The sequence below is a fragment of the Anas acuta genome, chromosome 12 (assembly GCF_963932015.1).
Source record: "Anas acuta chromosome 12, bAnaAcu1.1, whole genome shotgun sequence".
Taxonomy (NCBI): Eukaryota; Metazoa; Chordata; class Aves; order Anseriformes; family Anatidae; genus Anas; species Anas acuta.
The window spans coordinates 17,603,846-17,624,642 of NC_088990.1; the positions used below are offsets into that span (position 1 = coordinate 17,603,846).

General features: G+C 34.0%; 1 protein-coding gene across 2 annotated transcripts in view; it reads right to left on the reverse strand.

Annotated features, from left to right (window-relative positions):
* Positions 1-5,907: 5,907 nt before the first annotated feature.
* Positions 5,908-20,797, reverse strand: part of MINDY2 (MINDY lysine 48 deubiquitinase 2) — a 28,674-nt gene continuing 13,784 nt past the window's right edge. For both annotated transcript variants that reach the window (XM_068695557.1, XM_068695558.1), the window contains 5 exons: positions 20,373-20,475; positions 19,054-19,196; positions 14,039-14,212; positions 12,567-12,740; positions 5,908-11,094 (listed from right to left, as the gene is read on the reverse strand). In XM_068695557.1, coding sequence (XP_068551658.1) covers positions 10,975-11,094; positions 12,567-12,740; positions 14,039-14,212; positions 19,054-19,196; positions 20,373-20,475 — 714 coding nt within the window. In that variant the 3' untranslated portion in view covers positions 5,908-10,974. The remainder of the gene's footprint in view (positions 11,095-12,566; positions 12,741-14,038; positions 14,213-19,053; positions 19,197-20,372; positions 20,476-20,797) is intronic.

The following is a 20,797-nucleotide window of genomic DNA, read 5'->3' on the forward strand; positions in this document are numbered from 1 at the left end:
CATGAGCGTTTAAAGTTCCCAAACCATTCTGTTGTAACAAAGACACTGTCAAGCTGCAGCTGTACTATATCATAACAATTTGGTTTCTAATTGGCAAAAATCTTTTGCAAAAGATGTTTTACTTATCCTTAAAGCATGCCTATTTTTAAATAGAGATCGACCCCAACATACTTATATAGGAATGTATATATAATAAAGGAGTAACTAATCATACAGTAGGACCTCCTCTACTACTTGGTACTAGTTCTACTAGAGACCATAGCTAAAGAGCATAGCAGATGACAATTACAGGTCTACCAACTAAAATGTTTGCTTCAAAGTACAACTAAAATGTTCAGCTGCTCAAATTTCTTCTAACAATAAGTAGGCTGTAGTCTACCTCAAAAAAGTACCTGCTTATTTCAGCAACACTTTTCAACCCAAACCATAGTTTGCAAATACTCTTAAATATACTTCTCCTACAATAGATGAACTTTCATGAAGAACTTTAGTTTTCATAAGTGCATTCAGTAGCACGATTTAACAAAATTAACAGCTAAGAGAAAATAGGATGTTTGTATTTCATACAAATGTATGGTATCATCTTACCATTACCGTGACTTTAGTAGAGTGAGTCCTAGAGGTACTGACTAGTGATTACCTTATTCTGGTGGATTATAAAGGGCTTTAAGAATAGTATGATTTCCAACATCTACGTAGACAAAATACAGTGGTTTTACATGAACATCGTGTAACTGACTGTAAAAAGCTTCTACCTTCATTGCCTCCTTAACTATTATTAAATTGAAAACAGAAGTGCCTTCAATAGCACCAGAAAGATTAGTACCAAAAAAAAATGCTGAACTCTCAGGGGAGGCCTAAAGAAATATTTATAGACTTTTGCTTTTTTCTGTATAGCAAAGCTGTGGTAGAACGTTACCCTTAATAGGGCCTGGATACAGTTTACTTTAATATGGATTACTATAACTGAATTATAGTGGCTGAAGAGTCCTAAATGCACCATGTTGTTTCGGTATACCAATAATTGCTCTTTTGTGTGGTGTCAAGCAGGATGATTTTTTCTTTTATTTAATGTTGAATGGTTTTGGGCTTGGTAAAGAAAGGTTTAATCTATCAGCAATATTAGGTACAAGACACCTCTGTTACCTGAGCAGCATGAGCATATGATTACAACCTAGGTGTTTAAGAAGTTAAAAGCCAATTAATCCACTACACTGAATTGTATATTTACAAAACTAGATGCTGGACAGAAATACAGAGTTTGCAAATAAAACTTGAGAAGGGTTTATAAAGAAGTATTTGAATAAAGGCTGAAAGCTTTTATTGGTCCAGACTGTCTTTTAGAGAAGCATCAAGTTCAGTTACAGATCATGCTCAGTTACAGTCTGCTGTATGGAGAAACTTAAGTATCTGGAATGTTCCAGAGGAATGAAATAAAATGAGTTAAATTGTGTTGTGTTTCTTTTTTTTTCCTGGTAAGTAACCTTTCAGGAAAGATGGGAGCAGAGAGAAACCTGGTACAACAGTATTTTCTATACATAATGCCATGTGAATATTCAAAAGTGGCAAATATTTACATTTAAACAAAAGAAATATGCCATATTAGCGAGTGTGCCAAGACACCCTTCTCTAATAAATAACTTATCTTGATGATTTAATACATCTTCTCTCATTTATCTCTTAGTGATTTGAACGTCTTGATTTTTTTTCCCCTACGATTTTTTGCAGCAGGTTCTAATAAGAGAAAGTACAAATTAACAGGTTAGAGTACATTTAAAAACAAGCAGCCTGACAGTAATCCATGCTTTAAGTGACAACATACAAAATATTTGCTGTAGGATGCTTGATAGATCACATGGGAAATATGAAAGTTAATAGCCTTAGAAGACAAAGCTATAGGCAGGCACAGAAATAAAAGCAGAGATGTATCTTACCTGAAGTAAATACATCCAGATGTGCATTTCAACTGTTAAAGGCATTAACAATATTTCTTGGCATTTTTTTGCTTTATTAAAAGAAAACATGCATATGTAGATATTTCACTTGAGTAAAAATAAATGAAAGTACTGAAACAGGAGTAATGGGGATAAATCTAATTGAAAGAAATTACCAGAAACTTTGAGTTTATAGAGTATTTAGATCAACTGAAATCTACCCTTTTCTTCTCCAGTATGTTTTATTTCATCCAACCAGTGTTATTATGAAAGTTATTATGAAAGAGTTAAGATGCCTAAATGAAATGTTTATTTCACTTTGCTCAAATTTATTAACAGATAATGACTTTCAGAGGACTGTTAACCAAAACAAATTTCAGCAGGGTGAAGACCTTAAACTATAGAGGTTGACAATCACAGACTTCTTTTTAAAGATACTAGAATTTAGCAACTTTTCTTGTACCAAAAAAAAAAAAAAAAAACACCAAAAAGGGGTATTAAAATACAGAATTAGACCTCTCTGAAAATGATTCAAGTGTTCAAAAGTATTTTAACAGTTTACAAGGAAAGTGTCAATTCCTTATAGTCCTTAAAAACATTAATATAATATAAGCAATTAAGGCCTTTAAAACACAAAACATTCACTATCTGTTCTTGTACATGCCATTAGAACTAGCATCATAATGAAAAGGATTTCCATCATATGCTTTGGTACAAATGATACTGCATGACTAGATTTAATCATGTCATGCTTCTAAAATACAGGTTTTAGAACTTAAATTTTTCTGTTTCCTAGTAAATCTCTAGTAGCTTCTATTACCTTTTTAATATATATTTCCTGTTAAAACTAGATTTGGAGATACAAGATAAGCTTTAGGTGATTAACAGGCTTACAACTCAACTTTTGATTTATCACAGCTGAGCACTTGCACAATTCAGGTGGGTCTAAGCATAGCATCTTGAACACATTAGTATCTGCTTCAAAAAGCAAGTCTTTTTGAACTTCTCTAAAATAACTCCTAGTTTTTAATTTCCTGGTAATGCTATTGAGACAGTTAATATGGTAACAAGTATGTCAGTGCTGGAGAGTGAGGGGCAATTTCTGTATGACTCATCTGAATTTCATCAGTTTGTTTCAGATGTAGTTAACTTCAAGCTTACATATGTTAAAGGTGATTATCAAATTATCATAGCTATCTATCTGTTCACTTGCTGAGATTGATAAGAACTTCTTTCATTGAAAGTTGTAAAAAAAGATGAACCAAAACCATGTCACCTAACAGGAAAGATGTATCTCTTAATGGGGAGGGCTGGGTAGAAACACTGATAGTATTTTTTACTGCCTTATGAAGTAGCTGTAATCATTCTTATAATGTATTAATATTGTGACTTTTTAATATAAGATCTAGTACTGAGCAGGTAGCAACAGATTCAGAAGTTATTGTTATAGAAAATGACAAGATACTTTTTGTATTAAGTACCACTAACAAATTTCTTGAGTATTAACCTGTAAACAGTGACTATACACTGCAGAAATATCAGTATAGGAAAAAAAAAGTTACAAGAAGGGAATATTTGTCAAACATGATCTGATAGCAATCTGGGAACAACTATTAAGTGCTTTCATTTTGCAAGTACAAACTGTACAAAAGCACAGTCCTGCTTATTTAATGGATGTCTATACTGTAATTATTTGACTAGTCACAGTTTAGCATAATGTAACAGCACTGGCTATTTCAAGAGTTAGCCATAGGTGGAGAAACACTTGCTACCTATGGTCCCTTTTTTTAATGGATTCTTAAAGGTCAAGCTCGAAGAGAAAGCATGTAAGAAATCCAAAAATGCAAGTATACTGATGTCAACTTATATGAAATATGAACATGTAATTAGGACTATTTGAGATAAAAATGCAAATTGCTGAAAAAGTAATTTAAAATGTCACAGGTAGGTTCATTGGGTCACTGTATCTATCTACAATAGTCTAATACAATCAGCTATTTATTTATTTATTTACAAGTGAAAGAAGAATTTTGTTTCCAAAGCAGTAATTTTCTTCCTACCGTAAATACAACTCAATCGTAAAGTCTAACAAGACTGCAATGGGCCAAAAAAAGCATAGTGTTAATTATTCACCTCACATACAACCTGTTTTAAAGCTTTCAATCTAAAGAACTTCACCAAAACCCAACTGTAAACAAAAACAGTAATTATACAGCACTTTCTGATTCTGGTAAACCTGCAATAATAAAACCCTTAAAATTACAAGACCAGTTGTTGCCCTGGCACCAAAATACTGAAGAGAAATTAAAGTTGCCTTGGAAATAGGCATAAAATGCTGAACATGCATGCTTTGCACAAAGCTATCAAATCTGAAGACACGGTTACATTCAAAACTGAGCTTGTTTTTGCTGAAAAAATGCCAAGGATAATCTAACAGTAGCTTTCCCTGGGGAAAAAAAAAAAAAAAAAAAGATTCCTTATTTTGTCTAAGATTTTTCAAAAATGTAGTAAGTTACATGACTGGCTTGCATAAGCCTATACTGAAATGCCATGTTTTAATTTCCTCCTCATGCTTGTGTATTGTAGTATGAGGTTGGAGTGGACAGACATTTAATTTAAAAAGAATTAGGACCAGTGATAGTAGTATTGCAATATTACTCAGGAAGTAACACATAATTTAGCCACCACTAGTTACTGTAAGATAGCCCTGAACTATTAGCTGTAGGAATGCACAGTAGAAACCGTAGTTAAAAAGAGAATTTAGCATTACATTATTTAGAAATAAATCTGTTCCTAACATTTATTAAATTCTTCCAGTGAAATTTCTAGAGCATACATAGGCTTGTTACTCACGTAGCAGTTTGTTCGTTCTAGGTGATTGCAGCATATATAGGTAGTTACAGCATTCTTATACAAAATCAAATACATATTTTTAAATACTATGTTCCCTATAAACATACTACAAAAGAAGAAAAACATGCATTAAATCATTAAATTTCTTATTCAGAAACTTCTATGCATTGTTTAATATTCCAAGACTGAAAAATCCAGTATCACAAAGAACATTTCAAGGTAGTTTCAAAGCCTATTAGAAAAGCAGTCATGTAATTCTCTGTAATTCTTTCACGGGGGGGAATTGCAACTATAGCATGGACTGAAACAATCATACTAGCTCTATTATAGCTGGTACAGGTAATAAATTATAAATATGGACTTATGACAGTTATATACTTGGAATTGACATATTACATGGTGAAGCCCCTATTGTCATGTTCCCCATATTGATTCAGTACTGTTAGTACTGAGCTCTGGATTCTGCTAAGGAGAATCTGAGTGTGTGTGAGCTAAAGGCACTGTCTCATGAGACACCAGTAAATCACTTCCCAAAATTTATGAGTTTCACAGTACGTATCATAAACTGGGTGGCACCTAAACTGAAATCATGTTAACACTAAAGGACCTTCTCAGAAGATTGATTAAAGAAATAAAAAACTTAACAAAAGATCTAATGTCCCAACCTACTACCAAGATTTATATGCATTTGGCTTAGTGTTTGACTATAGCAGGCAATGATATTTCACTCACTTTTTGGCCCCAGCAAGACTGTAGCAAGACCCCTACCTGGTTCCTTAAATGTGTGACTCAACTAGTGATGAAAGCACTTGGTGCCTTATTTCATGTTTCATCAACACATTTAGAGAAACAGAGTCCTTTATTTTCATATTAGTACAGCAAATTGTTTTTAAACTATACTGTTTAAACTAAGTTTGTACTTTTGAGTACTGAAGCTCATCTGAAATATTCCTATGGATTTCCCAACTGTGACATTTCATTGAAAATTCTGTGTGTCAAGCAGGCAAACATGGTATTTTGACTTCTAAAGACAATTAACTAGCCTCAAAGCACACTGAATTGCTCATTTCAACATATCAATTTTCTCTATAAGCACAAATAATCCTACAAACCAGAAGAGTAATTTTAAAGGCAGTAAAGAACTTTAATGTTTCAGCAAGTTCTCCAGAGGTAACTCTCCAAGTAAAGAAAGAGCTCATAGTGACAAAGCTGACATAATGACCAAAATTAAACAGCAGACAACTGACATTTAATAAAAACGTTTGGAGTTTTTAAGAGGGTCCGAACAGCTAGTCTTAACCTAGAAGCATTATGAGAGTGAAGAAGGTGTACAGAGACAGACACTGCCAACCCATTATAAAACATGTATTCTGGTCATTTCTTGGAATCAGATTAGAATGGCCTTGGTTGAAAAGGGCCTCAAAGATCATCTAGTTTCAATGCCCCCGCTCGGGGTGGGGTTGCCAACCACTACAGCAGACTGCCTAAAGCTGCATCAAGCCTGGCCTTACTTAGGTGAGGTTTGGCCATTACATGCTATGGCGACAGCTATTTATTATGCTACACCATAATAAATGCTGTATAAAGCATATTTACTATGCTACCGTGTAATAAATGAGGGCAGCGAGGCAGTGGCACAGGTTGCCCAGAGAAGCTGTGGGTGCCCCATCCCTGGCAGTGCTCAGGGCCAGGCTGGATGGGGCTTTGGGCAGCGCAGGCTGGTGGAAGATGTCGCTTCCTGTGGCAGAGGGTTGGAATTGGATGATCTTTAAGGTCCCTTCCAACCCAAACCATTCTGATTGTATGAAAATTGAGGACAAATCCCTAGACAATCTCAAGAAAAGTAGGCAGCATAGAGGTCTTTTATATTCCAGCCTCTTCTCTATATTTCTCTGCCACACTTCTTCCCCTCCAGAGGAAGGGACAGTTGAGCTTAAATACAATGCTTTTCTACTGGACAACTGTAAGAACAAGCTGTTAACCAGAAGGAGTATGTGGAAACACTATGGAAATTAACATCAAATAGATTTCTGTTTAGATGAATTTGGATGAGCATCATTTATGTCACCAAAACTTCGCATTCAAAATAACACTGCTACCAGTCTAGTGCTGGTTATGCTTAAAAGACTGTTAAGTAACTGCACCAAATCACAAAATAAAATGCCTATGTTTAAGTTGCTGCATTGATATTTATTGTCATTCGACTATATGAACATTTTTCAATGTCAGATTTTTTTCCTGGTACCAAGGTCTTACTCTCACAGCACAGATGGAGAACTAAGAGCATTATAGTGCAACCAAACTAAGGCTTTTTATTTTTGCTGTTTCCTTATATGCTTTCTAACAAGAACACCAATTAACTTGCATTTTCTGACTTATCTGCTCTTTAAGATTGCATAAAAGTAGACTTCTTAAGGTTGTAAAATGAATACAGTTCTTAATTCATTATGTTGTATTTAAAGATCTACTTTGTGTAAACTTTAGTAATCAATTGTGATAAGCATCCTAATAGTAAAAAAAAAAAAAAAAAAAAAAAAAAAAAAGCTGATCTAAGCATAAGCAATAAGTTAGCTTTGGGTTACAGGTTATAGATCTATTGTAGCAGGAAAGAAGAACAGTTAAAAGTATATCAGCTTCACATTTTACTTTAGTATTTCCTGCTGAATACACCAGGAGATCCAATTTCATGACATCGAATTGCCTTTTATTACATACTGGAAAAAAATTTCACGAACTTGTGTGTACAAGTTTGAAGAAACATTTGACAATAATGTGAAGTATCAAGCAAGTGCATAGACTGACTGGCAATTCAATGCAAGTGAATACAGAAGAGTGTATGGTTCACTTTCAACTCGTGTGTCTGTGATCCACAAGCAGAGCTCTGTAAAGACAATCTGAACATATACTTTATTCTATTAAGTAGATGGCTTGCTACAGATTTTTTTTGCATTGTGTTTTAAGTGAATTTTCAGGAATGCTAATTTCTTCTCATGTTACAGCCTTATTTGGACCTGCTTTGTTGGGCTTCAGATTACACATAAATGGAACTTCAGTGGTAGATTTGAGCATTTACAAAGTGCCTTTTAGAAAGACATTTTAACACTATGGCAGTGCTTGTAGCTTTATTTCACGACTGTAATGCAACAACAAAAAATTCTATGATTCTGTCTTTTGTGCTAGCTTTTATCTAGTGGAAAACAAAGTTCTACTCTACTTTTCTGACACTTTCATATATGCTATGTAGGTATTTGTAGTATGTGCATGCTAAATTGTATAAACAGATTTAAAATATAAATCTGTACCTTTTGCCAAAAAAAGATTTGAAAAAAGACTGTAAATGAAGTAAATAGAGCCAGAAGTACGCATCATCTTACTAGTGCTCCCTGATTACTTTGACATTGTTTTCCAAGCTCACTATTACAGATAAAAGCAGTTCTATTCAGTTTTTTGATATCGTATATTTTGATATTTTTGATATTTTACATATTGTTATTTTTTCAGTTTCAGATATTTTATATACCGACTGTGACAGTTACTTTTGAAATGGTTAGTCACAGTGGGGCGTTAATTAATCTTCCAGACATACTTCATATTGGATATTAAAAAGCTCACCTGCTTATAACTTTTGCCACTATCAAGCTCAACCCATGCAGAACAATGCCCTAAATTTTAGGAATTCTTTATCTTTTTTTTTTTCCCCAAAGCTCCGAGACCTGTAAAGAAAAAAAGGATATAAACAGAAAACTGTTTGAATAGCATGCCTGTCATCTCAAATAACCTGAAAACCTTACCCTGTTATTGAAAGGAAATTGAATTACTGGGAAGTCCAGACTTTGTGATGAGCACTGACATTTAACTTTTCTTCCACTGTGACCAAATAACATTACCAGCACTATAGTATATTAGATTTCAGGCACATCTCTCTGAAAGTGGAAATGCTACATGAATTGTTCTAATATGAGCAAGTATCTCAGGCAAAAAGATACTCTGAATAGCCACAATGTCTGCTCAAGTTAAAGTTTAAAAATAATAATTTAAATTGGCAATACTGTCAGTGAAAAATAATAAGATAACAAACACTTAGCTCGACATATTTATTTTTCAAGGGCAATAAATAAATGTAAATACACAAATTTGGAAAAAATCTTAGTAACAGAATGTTTTTAAACAACATTCTGGCTTAAAGTCTTTGTTATTGACACTATTGAAATATTTTCTGATTTGATTAAGGTAGACAAGTCGTTATGTTGGTGATCCTCCATCACATTAGTTTGAAGAAGTTAGGCTGCTGCAAAGGAAAAAAGAGGTCAACCTTTGCTTTGACACAGAAAGTTAACTAAACTGCATACGTTAAATGTTAAAATGACTTTTCTGGGTGTGACTTTACTAAAGAATATAGAGAAATCTTTACATTTACAATTTGCATATTAGATAACTACCATTCATAACTTTGTTATTATTAAAAAAAAGTGTAACAAAAGAAAAATAAAAGAAAAAAATGTCATGGAAGAAAAAGGTGATATAAACTGGCCCTTCAGTTAATAAGACATTCTTCCTTTACAAGTCTAACTTTCTTTCTAGGTTCAGTAACAGATTTTATGTAATTACTGGTTGCCATCACCACAGCAGGTCTGCCTGAAATAACTGCAAAGCAGCTTTTTACCTGTGGACTTGTTTTTAAACACCCACTCTCTTACAGACATTCTTCAAACACCGGAAACCAGGAATGTCATATTCTATCCAGCTGCCTTAGCTGTCCTAGACTATTGTATACTAATGCACTTACCCAGGCCTAGAGTTACATGAATCGTAACTTGTCCAGGAGAAGCAGCCTTTTTCAAAAGTATCTACAAATTGTGAAATACAAATCTTATCAAAAAGGTTCAGCAAGAAGGTAATTCTTATTGACTTAATGGAAATGGAGGAGGATTTGCGGTTCCCTCATAATTCAGTAAATATTCCATTTCTGTACGCTATAAATACTATAAGATGCAACATGTTTATTTGGTTCCCATAAATTAGAAAATTGTTTCCAAAAATTCTAAATTAGTGATTTAAAACACAAAATATTACACCTGACCACCTTTCTAGACAATCTCAGAGAGCAGCCTAGCTTTTCTCTCACCCTTCGGAAGTGTGCTTTTTAAAGATATATCATCTAGAAACAAAAAAGTGTTTTTAATTACAGTCCACTTGCTTAAATACGCAAGTGGACATGTTAATTGTTAAAGGTACTTCTGGGAAAAAAAGGCAGATAGTTATTTTAACTCTGCATTCTTAGAGTAAGGATTATTATAGACCTTAGTTTCCTCTCATCATTCGCCTATCATATAGAGAGGTCAATAAATAAGTAATTATCTGGTCCAGTTTACCTACAAGAGGAAAAAATTACTAAAAGAAAAAGAAGTTACCTATAAAATCACTTGTTTAACCCTGATAACATCTGAGTTGCCATACCCAGTTTATAACTGCAAGAAAAGCAAACAATATTCATCTTGCTCATTAATAAATGCCCCATTTCCTATGACAATTTTTGTATAATCAAGTCATATATTCTCGGGGCAAGAAAGCTGGCCGGGGGTGCAACAACAGCACTAACAGTATAAATCTGGGTTCAAAAAAATAATAATAAATGTACTAAATCCAGAAGCGAGGATATCTGGACACATTGAGGAGGCAGTGCCCATCTGTTATTTGGGCTCTTGTGTTACGGAGACTATACCCAACCTAAGATATAGTTTCTCATCATTAAAGTAACACAGGATTCTGTTGTGCTAGTGTACAGACTTCAGGAAAAAAAAGTCTTACACAAAACCAATTACCTCCTTTGTTTAGAGTAGAAGATAAAATAGCTTACTAACTGATGTAATAAGTAATGGATGTCACTATGACACAAAACTCGCCATGATCTGTGTGTTCAGCTACAAGGTGCAGTATAACTTATGACTAACTCAAAGCACAGCCGCATCCAACTGTGATTTGGAATTCCATCTCAAGCAGCACACGCGCTATGACTTTGAAGAAAGTCTGCATGATTGTAACAAAGTCACCCATCCTCTCCTGAAACGTGAACAAAATCCGTGGGGTAATCAGGCACAGGCGGCATGTAACGGGTTTGTCTTCCTTTTTACTCCTTGCTTTTGCTTCTGAGGACATGCACTTGGCTCCAGAATAAATCCATTTTCTGTTACAAGAGAACACAGCTATTCTTCTCTTTTTCTCTCTCTTTCTCTCGAGGCTCTTTACGTTTGCGTTCATTGCTCCCAGATTGTCTTCCACTTGCTACAGAAGGAGCACCTTGCACCTGCTATGTAGAAAAAAATAGCATTTTGAATAAAACAAGCAGAAGCTATTGTATATGTAAAAAATGGAAGTGTTATTTAGTTTAAAGTATACAGAAGTTCATCCTTAATGCAACAGCAGAATTCAGGTAGAAGGTCTTTCAGTGAAAATTTTCCAAAACCTCCATGCATACTTATTTCTGAAAAAACAAAATTAACTGAAAATATATATAAAGTCCTATGAGTCTCTTCTATTGTGTTCACGTATTTTATTATTGAAGCAACTGATCTGAATTTGTCTTCAAACATTTTCTGGCACTTATATATTTACTTGACTCTTTTTTTTCCAATTTCTTTTTTTAAGAATATAATCCACATTTCAGAAGTTGTGAGTGAAAGTATGTTTTTTGACAGCTGAAATGTGGTAAAGCAGACGTTTTTTCTGACTAGGAAGTAGTTAAGAATTTGGTGAGTTGTAGACAGAAGGCAACAGAAGGTTTGCACATTCACCATCTATTCTGGCTACTATTCATTCATAGCTGCAAAAGAGGATACTGTTAAGTCTTGTTAAGCAGGTTCCTCAGTTCTTTCCAACTTTTTGCAACCAGCAGAAATTAAATCCCCTTTCACTCTGTTTACATCTTTGTCTTAGAAGTAGTTACTGATGATTGTATAAAAGCAATAAGCAGCAGAAATCACAGAATTTGGAACCATCAAAATTTCTTGTTTCACATTTAACAGCTGTGTCCATTAAGGGTTCTGAACTGACACAGGCAATCCAAAGACTTGGCCTTCAAACAGATTGCTTTTATTTACAAATATGTGGAGTGTGTGTGTGTTTTGAAAATCTCCAGCAGGAAAGAACCCCCTGAATCCAGGACAACTTAAATATTGCCTCTGGCATGCAAAAAATCAGTTATATGGCCACTTCTTATATACATGTGCATGAATCACATTTTCACACATTCTGAACACAACTGCTTTTTAAGGGGGAGCAGAGAAGGCATACCAGCAGTAGCTGTTAATTTCAGGATGAACAGGACAAAACAGATTCACAAAGTATCATGACTGAAACACGTAGAAAGGTAAAACCACGAATTTCCTCAACACAAAACAAAGACAATTTTGACTACTGTTGAAAAGCTCCTATCTGAATGCTATTTTGCAATTAATGTAAAATATTTTTAATGCAATCTTTGCAACCTTTAGTAGTAACTCATCGCATCATTCCAATTTAAACAGTATGAATCAAACTTTGATTTAGGTTAGACATGCTTTGAATATTTAAGTACCAGGAACTGTCATATCTGCATGCACACTGCGAAAGTTGTAGTGCTATTTGTTAAGATTCCTATATTCATCTTGTTACTTGCTGTTTACAATGTAAACAGCATCAGCCTTAACTGTCTGAAACATTTACAAAGGTAGATGTGTGTGTGTTAAGTATTAAGTTAATACTCACTAAAACTGGTGATCACCTTCTGTAATGTTTTCTTACCTGGACCTGAGCAGCTGCTTGTTCTTGTTCTTGATAGTACTGAGAAGCTCGCCTGTCCTCCTCTTCCTGAAGCTTCTTTGCTAGCTCTAGATCGCTAATTCCTTCTGGTATCTGTTCCCAGTTAATTTCTTGATTTTGCTGCTCTTGTTGTAGAGACAAAGCCATCAGATAATCCTAAAGAGTAAACTTGCTTATTAATGCTCTTTCATTCAGAAAAGAGCCAAGTACATAACATAGTACATTTTTCAGCAAGGGCAGCTACACAGTATCATCCCTTTTCCCCTAGCCTCCATCTTCAAATCCATCCACCTCACAGAAACAAGCAGAAATTCTGTTTCAGAACCTGTTCATAATCTGAGCCACAGAAAGGCCGAAAACTCTACTTCGGCTTTTTTCCCTTCACTGTACCTATGTCACAGCACACAAAACACAAAAGCTAGTTAAAAGAATGGCTTTCAGTTTTAAATTCCCTTACTTGGACAGCAGCAAAAGAAAGATAGTGCCCAGCTCATACTCGTTTAAGGTAGATGTAACAGTTTTGATGCTGTCTCATTGTTATTTGCTATTTCTAAGTAAAAATGGGATTTATGCTCATTAGAGCATCTGTTCCCGCTGTACTGAGCTGCACTGACACCAAATCAATGAGGAACACTGACTCCTAAACCAAGGAGAAGATAATCAAGATAGTTTGGGATATATCCAGACAGACAGCAGTAGCAACTCAAGATTTTACCAGTTGTTATCCTACCACATTATCTACTAAAAGAGATGTACAGTGCCTAAGATGTTCGTTGTTTTTTTTTTTTTAAGCATCTGCTTACTCATATAAATATATATATAAATATATAAAAGTATTAAAAAAATGACAGTGATTATAAAGATAAATCTTACATTCTAAACAAGCAGAATTTCCAAGTGGTCTTACTACGCGCTTATGCATTAACACAAATAGTTCTTGTCTCCAATAGGACTTCCAGAAACTATTACTTATAGTTAGGAATAACATTACCACCATCACATGCATTCTACTACAGCCCTCGTATTACATTCAGCGAAGTTGGCATCTGAACACAAAATTCCATTTTGACAATCAACGTGCTGAAATGAATTTATAAATTTATAAAATGAGGAGAAGTTTCATGGTACTGTTCTTGTTTCCATATACAAAGTAGATATGACATTTCACCTGAGTAAATTCTTTGGAGACAGGGATTCTCAAAGATTAAAATCAGACCTTTCAAACTATTCAGGATTGGTCTTAGTCTTCTCCTCCCTTAAAGTTGTGATAGTATTTCAAAGGAGCACTTTTGAAAATCTCAATGTAGGTATCTGAAGATTTTTTTTTTCTAGTCATTTTTGTATGAGTACACATATACACACATCTGTATATACATATGACTAAAAATAAACAGTATTTACTACATATAGTCACCAGTGAACACAAAAATACAAGAGAGGCAGAAATCCAGTACTTGATCTATTTGATCCTGCTGCCCTCTGTAGACAGTTTCAGGGTCTGATGGAGGCCGTAGGTGGAATTCAGAATCACAGAAATTTCCATCACCATCCACATTGTGTAAGCTTTCCCAAACAACTTTCTCTTCTGTAAGAAAACCCTGGTCTGTCACCAGCAGGTAAAGTTGACCCTATGGAATAAAGAAAACCTGTAAAATTATGAAAATGCTTTATCACAGTCTGATACAAATTTATGATAAATGACCCCCTAGCAACTGTTGCCTTCCAGTAAGACATTCATTTAGATTTTTTGGTGAGTTTTAAATTTAAACAAATCTACATATAGCATTGGAAGACCAGATATTAGTATGTAACTAGCCTCAGAACAAGTAGTTTAAAAGCGTTATTTTTAATCACTTCATCTCCTCATGAAATTAACACAGGAAAAGGAGGCCTTGTAACAAGTAGTATCACCTGCAGCCTACATCTATTAGTATTTTAGAAGGTTTTTTGTGCAAACCAGAAGAACTAACTGAGTTGTTCTGTAGAATGATTTCGCTTTAACTATGGCAAACTCAGACATCTTTTTCCTTGGGAAAAAAAATGCAGGTTTTGCTATGAAATACATTTTCTAGTTGAACTAAAGCCCATGTGGAGTATCAAAACAGAAATCCCACATTTATTTATAAACCTAGAGCACATCATTGCAATATGCATACTCAAAAATCAAATCCCTTGTCACTTTTCAGGAAAAAAACTGCTAGGTTGTATAACAGGCACATCAGCGGGAAAAACTTTCCAACTGAACTAAGACATTCTTAAACTGATTCCCTCTTTAGAGTCCTGTTTTTCCTTGATCTAGGTAATTATCATTTGACATATCTAGTAGCTGTATAATGAAAAGCAAAGGCAAAAAGAAAACAACAGCCTTTAACTGCTGAAAATGATTACTGTATAATCACAAGAGCCAAGACTATTAATATCCAATTAAAGAGACAGGAAATAGACTAAATGAGTACTTGGGCAAATGGATAAATTGGATACTTATTCCCTTTTGTTGTTATAACTGAACTACCATTAACACCTTCCATACTTTGCTATTTTTGCTTTTATCTTGCATGAAATCATGGATATTTTTTTAAATGCCACAATTTTTTTAATCAAAATAGTGCTTGAACTTTTCCAAATGAGAAATGACAACTTCATATTGTATCATGCAGTTATCATTCAACTCTTCAAAGAGCAATAGTGAAGTATTAATTATTCAAGACTACATTAAATAACTAAAGTGGATAAATGGACTGATGCTGTATTCTAAAATAGGATCTATGAATCTTCAGTTACATTGTAATATCAACTCAGTAGCTTTACAAATAGGAAACTGAAGTCTTCAGAGGAAGATTTCTTCAAAACTTTTTATATTAATTTCTGAAAGAATGCACTGCTACCATTCTATTATTGCTACTTTATTACTCAACTTCCATCATTTAAGTGAATGATGCATCTAAAATTGAAAAACTATTAGATGCACCCTTTCTATTTGACACTCCTTGAATGAGGAATTAAAAAAAAAAAAAAACAAGTAAAAATCACATTACCTGCCTGAAGATTAACATTTTAGAGGTGTCTATATGTTGCATTGAACAGGAATATTTCAAAATAACAAATATTTTTAATAAAGCAGCAGACCAAATTGAAAAGTTTTCTTCCTTTCACTCATTCTCTTGTTTGTAAGTCAAACATTCTTTTTAAAGTAACAAAAATTTTAAAAAGCATTCCCATACAAACAACTTCTCACCTACTGTCTATGTCAAAGCCCAAAGTATTATCTTCATCCCCGTAACTAGCATAGAATTACCTTTTACAGATCAGCTACCAGTGTTAATAATTTTTTAGAGTTAATAAATTGTTTTGCAGTATGAAACAACACTGATACTTTCCTAATCTATGGCAGGTATTCAAAATAGTTATTATGAACATACAAACGTTATATTTCTGATGTTTCAAGAAGCACTTAATATTAAAAAAAATAGAAAGAATTTCAAACCTACATTGTTACTGTTAAGTTAGTAATAATGCAAAAAAAAAGTTTGCAAGGAGTCACTCCCCTTCCTTATATGGAACAAATTCTTTTACTATACATACAAAAACTATGGAATTCAGAGTACTGGACTGTTTCTCCATGTTTTCACATAACTCATTTCAGTAACATAGCCCTTTAAAGTAAGGAATCCAATAGCAAGGTAGACATCCTTCAGTCTGACAGTGCAATGCTCCTCTAAACTCAGTATATAATTGGGTAAAGTATTGTCAGTGTTGGTGAATCTGTTTTTAAATTGATAACACGTAAAATAATGACAAATATTGCAAATTCTTTGAACTGAACATTTAAGAACTAGGAAGTTCTGGTTATTTGCAGAAAGGATGTTACCAGAGTCTACAACTCCCCAGTTAAAACATCTGCAATACAACATCCCTGTATTAAAATATCTGCAAGATAACACCTTATTGAGCAGTTACAGACAAATGTATATTATATCATAATAAATTTAAAGACAGAAAACATTAATTACCTCTAAAACAATCTAACCAGATAGAATATGGAAAAAAATAATGCGCAACTTAAAAAAAAATTTGCTCAACCCAGCACCACAAATAACAAGAATTGCTCAATCACAATCATGTAATTGTTATGTGGCACCAGTACAGAGCAGAAGAAAGCCTATTTGTTCCTACCCTAAAGTTTTATGTCTTCATCTTTTTTGACATATGTTGCATCTTCAGTTCTCATAATTGATGGGCATTTCTCCATAACACAGCTACTGCTGACTACTGCTAGAACTCTGAAATAAAAGCAAACCCATTAAAAATCTACAGAGCTAACATTAAACCTAATAAAATAGTAAAGCAGTTGAGAAATCTCAACTCTGACAACAATGTATTTAGCACTCATGAGTATCCTGGAGTACAAAGATTTCAGATAGCTAATCTTGGCTAAAAGCCCAAGTCAAATCTGTTTCTGACTTCCTTGATCATTAAGAATATAGTTAGTCATACAGCTACTGCAAATAACTAGGAAATAGATGGAAAGATTACTGCTAACTTTTTAAAATAATGAAGAATTTGTCTTAATCAAGACAGTTTCTTAATATCTTTTATCCTGTAACATACAACACACCAGATGTCATTGGCAAGTTGAACAACCATTTGAAAATGACAACCCCAAAAACTAGTAGTCTGTAGATAACATGGAAACTAAACACTAACTGCAAGTGAGGTCATAATGATTATGGAATATTTCTGAGCCATATTCCAAAACTTCTCATGTCAGAGGTCTGAAACTTCTCAAAACGGAGAAGACTGGCTTACAAAATAGCAACTTTGAAGAAGTAAAATATACCATGATATTCATTGAATATATTTAATACCAAGAATATTTTATATTTTAAAGTTACAGTACAAAAGTGAAGCATTTAAAAATCTGATTCCAGGATTTACAAGTATTTTATCTGGGGTATACTCTAAATTAAAAAAAAAGTTTCCTGTATGGCCTCACATGATGAACTACTACCAGTTATTCCAAAAGGTAGATTTAAGAAAATAAAGATAAGCAAAACAATAACTCTAAAAATTCTAACATAGATTAGCTTCATCACGGAGCATAACTATAGTTTTGCCCCAAAACAAATATACATATACTTTTTTTAATTGGTTAGGGGGAAGGAAGGGAAGATAAAGATACTTTTACCACTTCTATTCCTTCAAGAATATCATTGACTTAAAACAAATTATAGGCGTGGCCCTAAGAAGTTATTAGAAGACAGCTGTGTTACTTCCTTGAAGAGTTAATCCACTCTTTAATACCACGAGTCAGATCTTTAGGTCAAGTTTATGAGCAGTTATTCAGTTATAAATACCAAAGGTAAGTATATGACAGTCAAGTTTAACAGATGGGGGGAAAAAAGAATTAGTACTGCCAAATGAAAGTTTCCTTCACATGAGGTCACCAAATAATAGATAGATTAAAAAAAAGTAATATCTGCATTTTTGTATGCTGCACACACTTTTTTACTATTTGTTAACATTATTAGATGTCCATGGAATTAGTCTTTTTTTTAAAAAAAAAAAAAAAAGCTAACCCACATATAATTTCAACAGTTGTATACAAGTTTAAGAACTCACTATACTTACATTTGAGAGAAATATCTAACTACATGTAAGATTTTTATATCATAATCCTAGGAAAAATCTACTTCAAAATGCCTGATTTTATCACTGAAAAGAAGGGAATTATTAAATCTTAGGAGGCAATTTTATTGCAACCTGTTCTGCCTAACACTCAGATATGTAGAAATACACAATCACCTTAGAGGCAAAGTTGTGTTAAGAACAAAGATGCTCCATAAGTGACTATAAACTTGCCTGAGCCAGATTTTACAGTCCATGGAAAAAGGAGCGTCAGAAACATTCAAGTTGTCGCCTGCTTTTAACATTCTGCAGTACTCTTTTCACAGTTCTCACCATTTTGTCTCCTTATCTTCAGACTTAATTGCCTCTCTAACAAAGGGAACCGATATTATGGCTCATCTCAACTTCCCCAGATACTTGGTATTCTGAACACCAGGACACATGTATAGAGCTACTCAATTCCTGCTCCAAATAAAAGAAAATTCCATATCTTCAGGAACAAGAAATTAAATGAATCTATTAACCTTACCCTTGCCACTTACATACTCAAGTAAACTTAAACCACATAAGAAAATTACGTCATTACACATAACCACAAAACGAGTTAACACAAGAAACAAACAGAACACAAAGGGAAAAGTTACAGTAAGATTTCAAGTGATAATGGATCCTCATATCTAAGACTGCAATCAATACATTGCAAGTAGCATTCATGATAGACCTTACATTCATCCTTACTTAACAAGAACAAATTTATTTATTTTTCAAGACAGAAAAATCAAGATTTGCTTTGAAATGCAAACAAAACCCACCAAATTAAAAACAATGAAAACACTGAATATACCTTGTATTTGGTCATAGTGCTAAAATGGTTATTCCTGAAGAACACGCAGAGCTCTCCTTCCTGGACAGCTGAAGTCAATTCACACAGCCCATGGTATGTCAACTGTGTAGCTGTGTTATTTAGAAATTGCTCAGCTACAAATCCTACAAAAGCAATACATACTGTTATGGGCCTGTTACATACTTCAAAACATACAAATACCTGGTAATCTTCCCTGCCCCACTTTATGTCAAGTAAGCAAAAATATTTGCTGTGATGACACTAACAGAAAAAAGAAAGTGAAAACCCTACAAATTCATCTTAATCTGTTTTGTCTTGCTAAGGTTGAGTTAAAAACAAGTTTAACCTAAGCTTAACCTAGAGACCCAGAGTTATAACTACTGGTAGTGGAATGTGGACACTGCTCATTATATACAGTTGGTCTAATGCCAAGATATACAGGAAAAAAAAAAAAGGGGGGGCTGTGTTTCGTCCTCACCACAGTACTGTAAGACGGCTAACTCTCTGCCCTGGATAAGCAGGTGGTTCTGAACGTTGAGACTGCATTCACTCCTCAGTAACTAACCTCCATAAAAGTGGGTCAAACAAAAAATGATGCAAGAGATATCGTTAGGATAATATGTCAAGCAAATAAAACCCTAAAAATTCTTCCAAAACCCAAGACTAAACCAAGACAAAAACTACTCCTTTAACTATAGAGTAACAATAAAAGGGGATATCCTCTTCTTTGATTTCTAAAGACCTGCAATCACCCATTTTCACCAAATTTACACCTATGTGCAAATTTGAATGCAACAATTAAATTATTCTCGCCCCCCTCCCCCCCAGTTTCCTCCCTACGAAAGTGCCCCCTTACTACAACAAATATAAGGGACCACATTCAGAGAGAAGAAAACAAATAGATTAAAAAAAACTGAGCTTTGTAAATAACCCTCTCCTATTTAAAAGAGCTGTATCCACTTCTGGTATCACTGAGTTTTTGCTTCTCATTGTGTAGTATATAATTATATAATAATTATAGGAGATGATACGTTGCCAAGTTGAAACCTGAATGTTGCCCATATTACGTTTTTATAAAAGGAAGTTATATCCATCTTTTAAAAAGGCACATTTCATATATTGAGAACAAGGTTGATCCTTGTTTTAGAAATTGCATCAGAGAAGTTAAGATGAGCACAGTTCTGTTTGTCTACACAGGGGAAGTAGATACCACGCAGCTACGCACCTATATTGCTACATACCATGACCCACACTCAAAGTAAGAAGTTATGATTCAGTAGGGCAGATAATTAGATAAAGAACAGAAAAAAGTTACTCACCTTCACTAACCAGTTCACTGTTGTCAGACTGTTTACAAGAAATTATCTTCTCCACTAGCTGATTGTAACTGCAGTTACCAACTGCTTTTACTATATCAGCAACCTGGAGCAGGAGAGAACAGGAGAACTTATCTTTGTGAAGAACGGAACAAAACTGTAAGCTTAGACTAATTATTCTTAAGATATATATATTTTTTTAAAGTTTCAACAAATAGAGAACGTTATCCTCCTAAGAATATTAGGCCAAAAAGATTTACATCAGACTGTTAAATATCTTGCAGTCTCACATCCCATTTCGGATCCCTGAAGATAAAACTTAGTATCAAAAGCTGTTGCTAACCTGGAGAGAAGAGAGTATGGGATGCAGTTTGTTACAGAGATATTCTCCCTTCCAGTTACTTCTCCATTATTGTGTTCACAGCTCA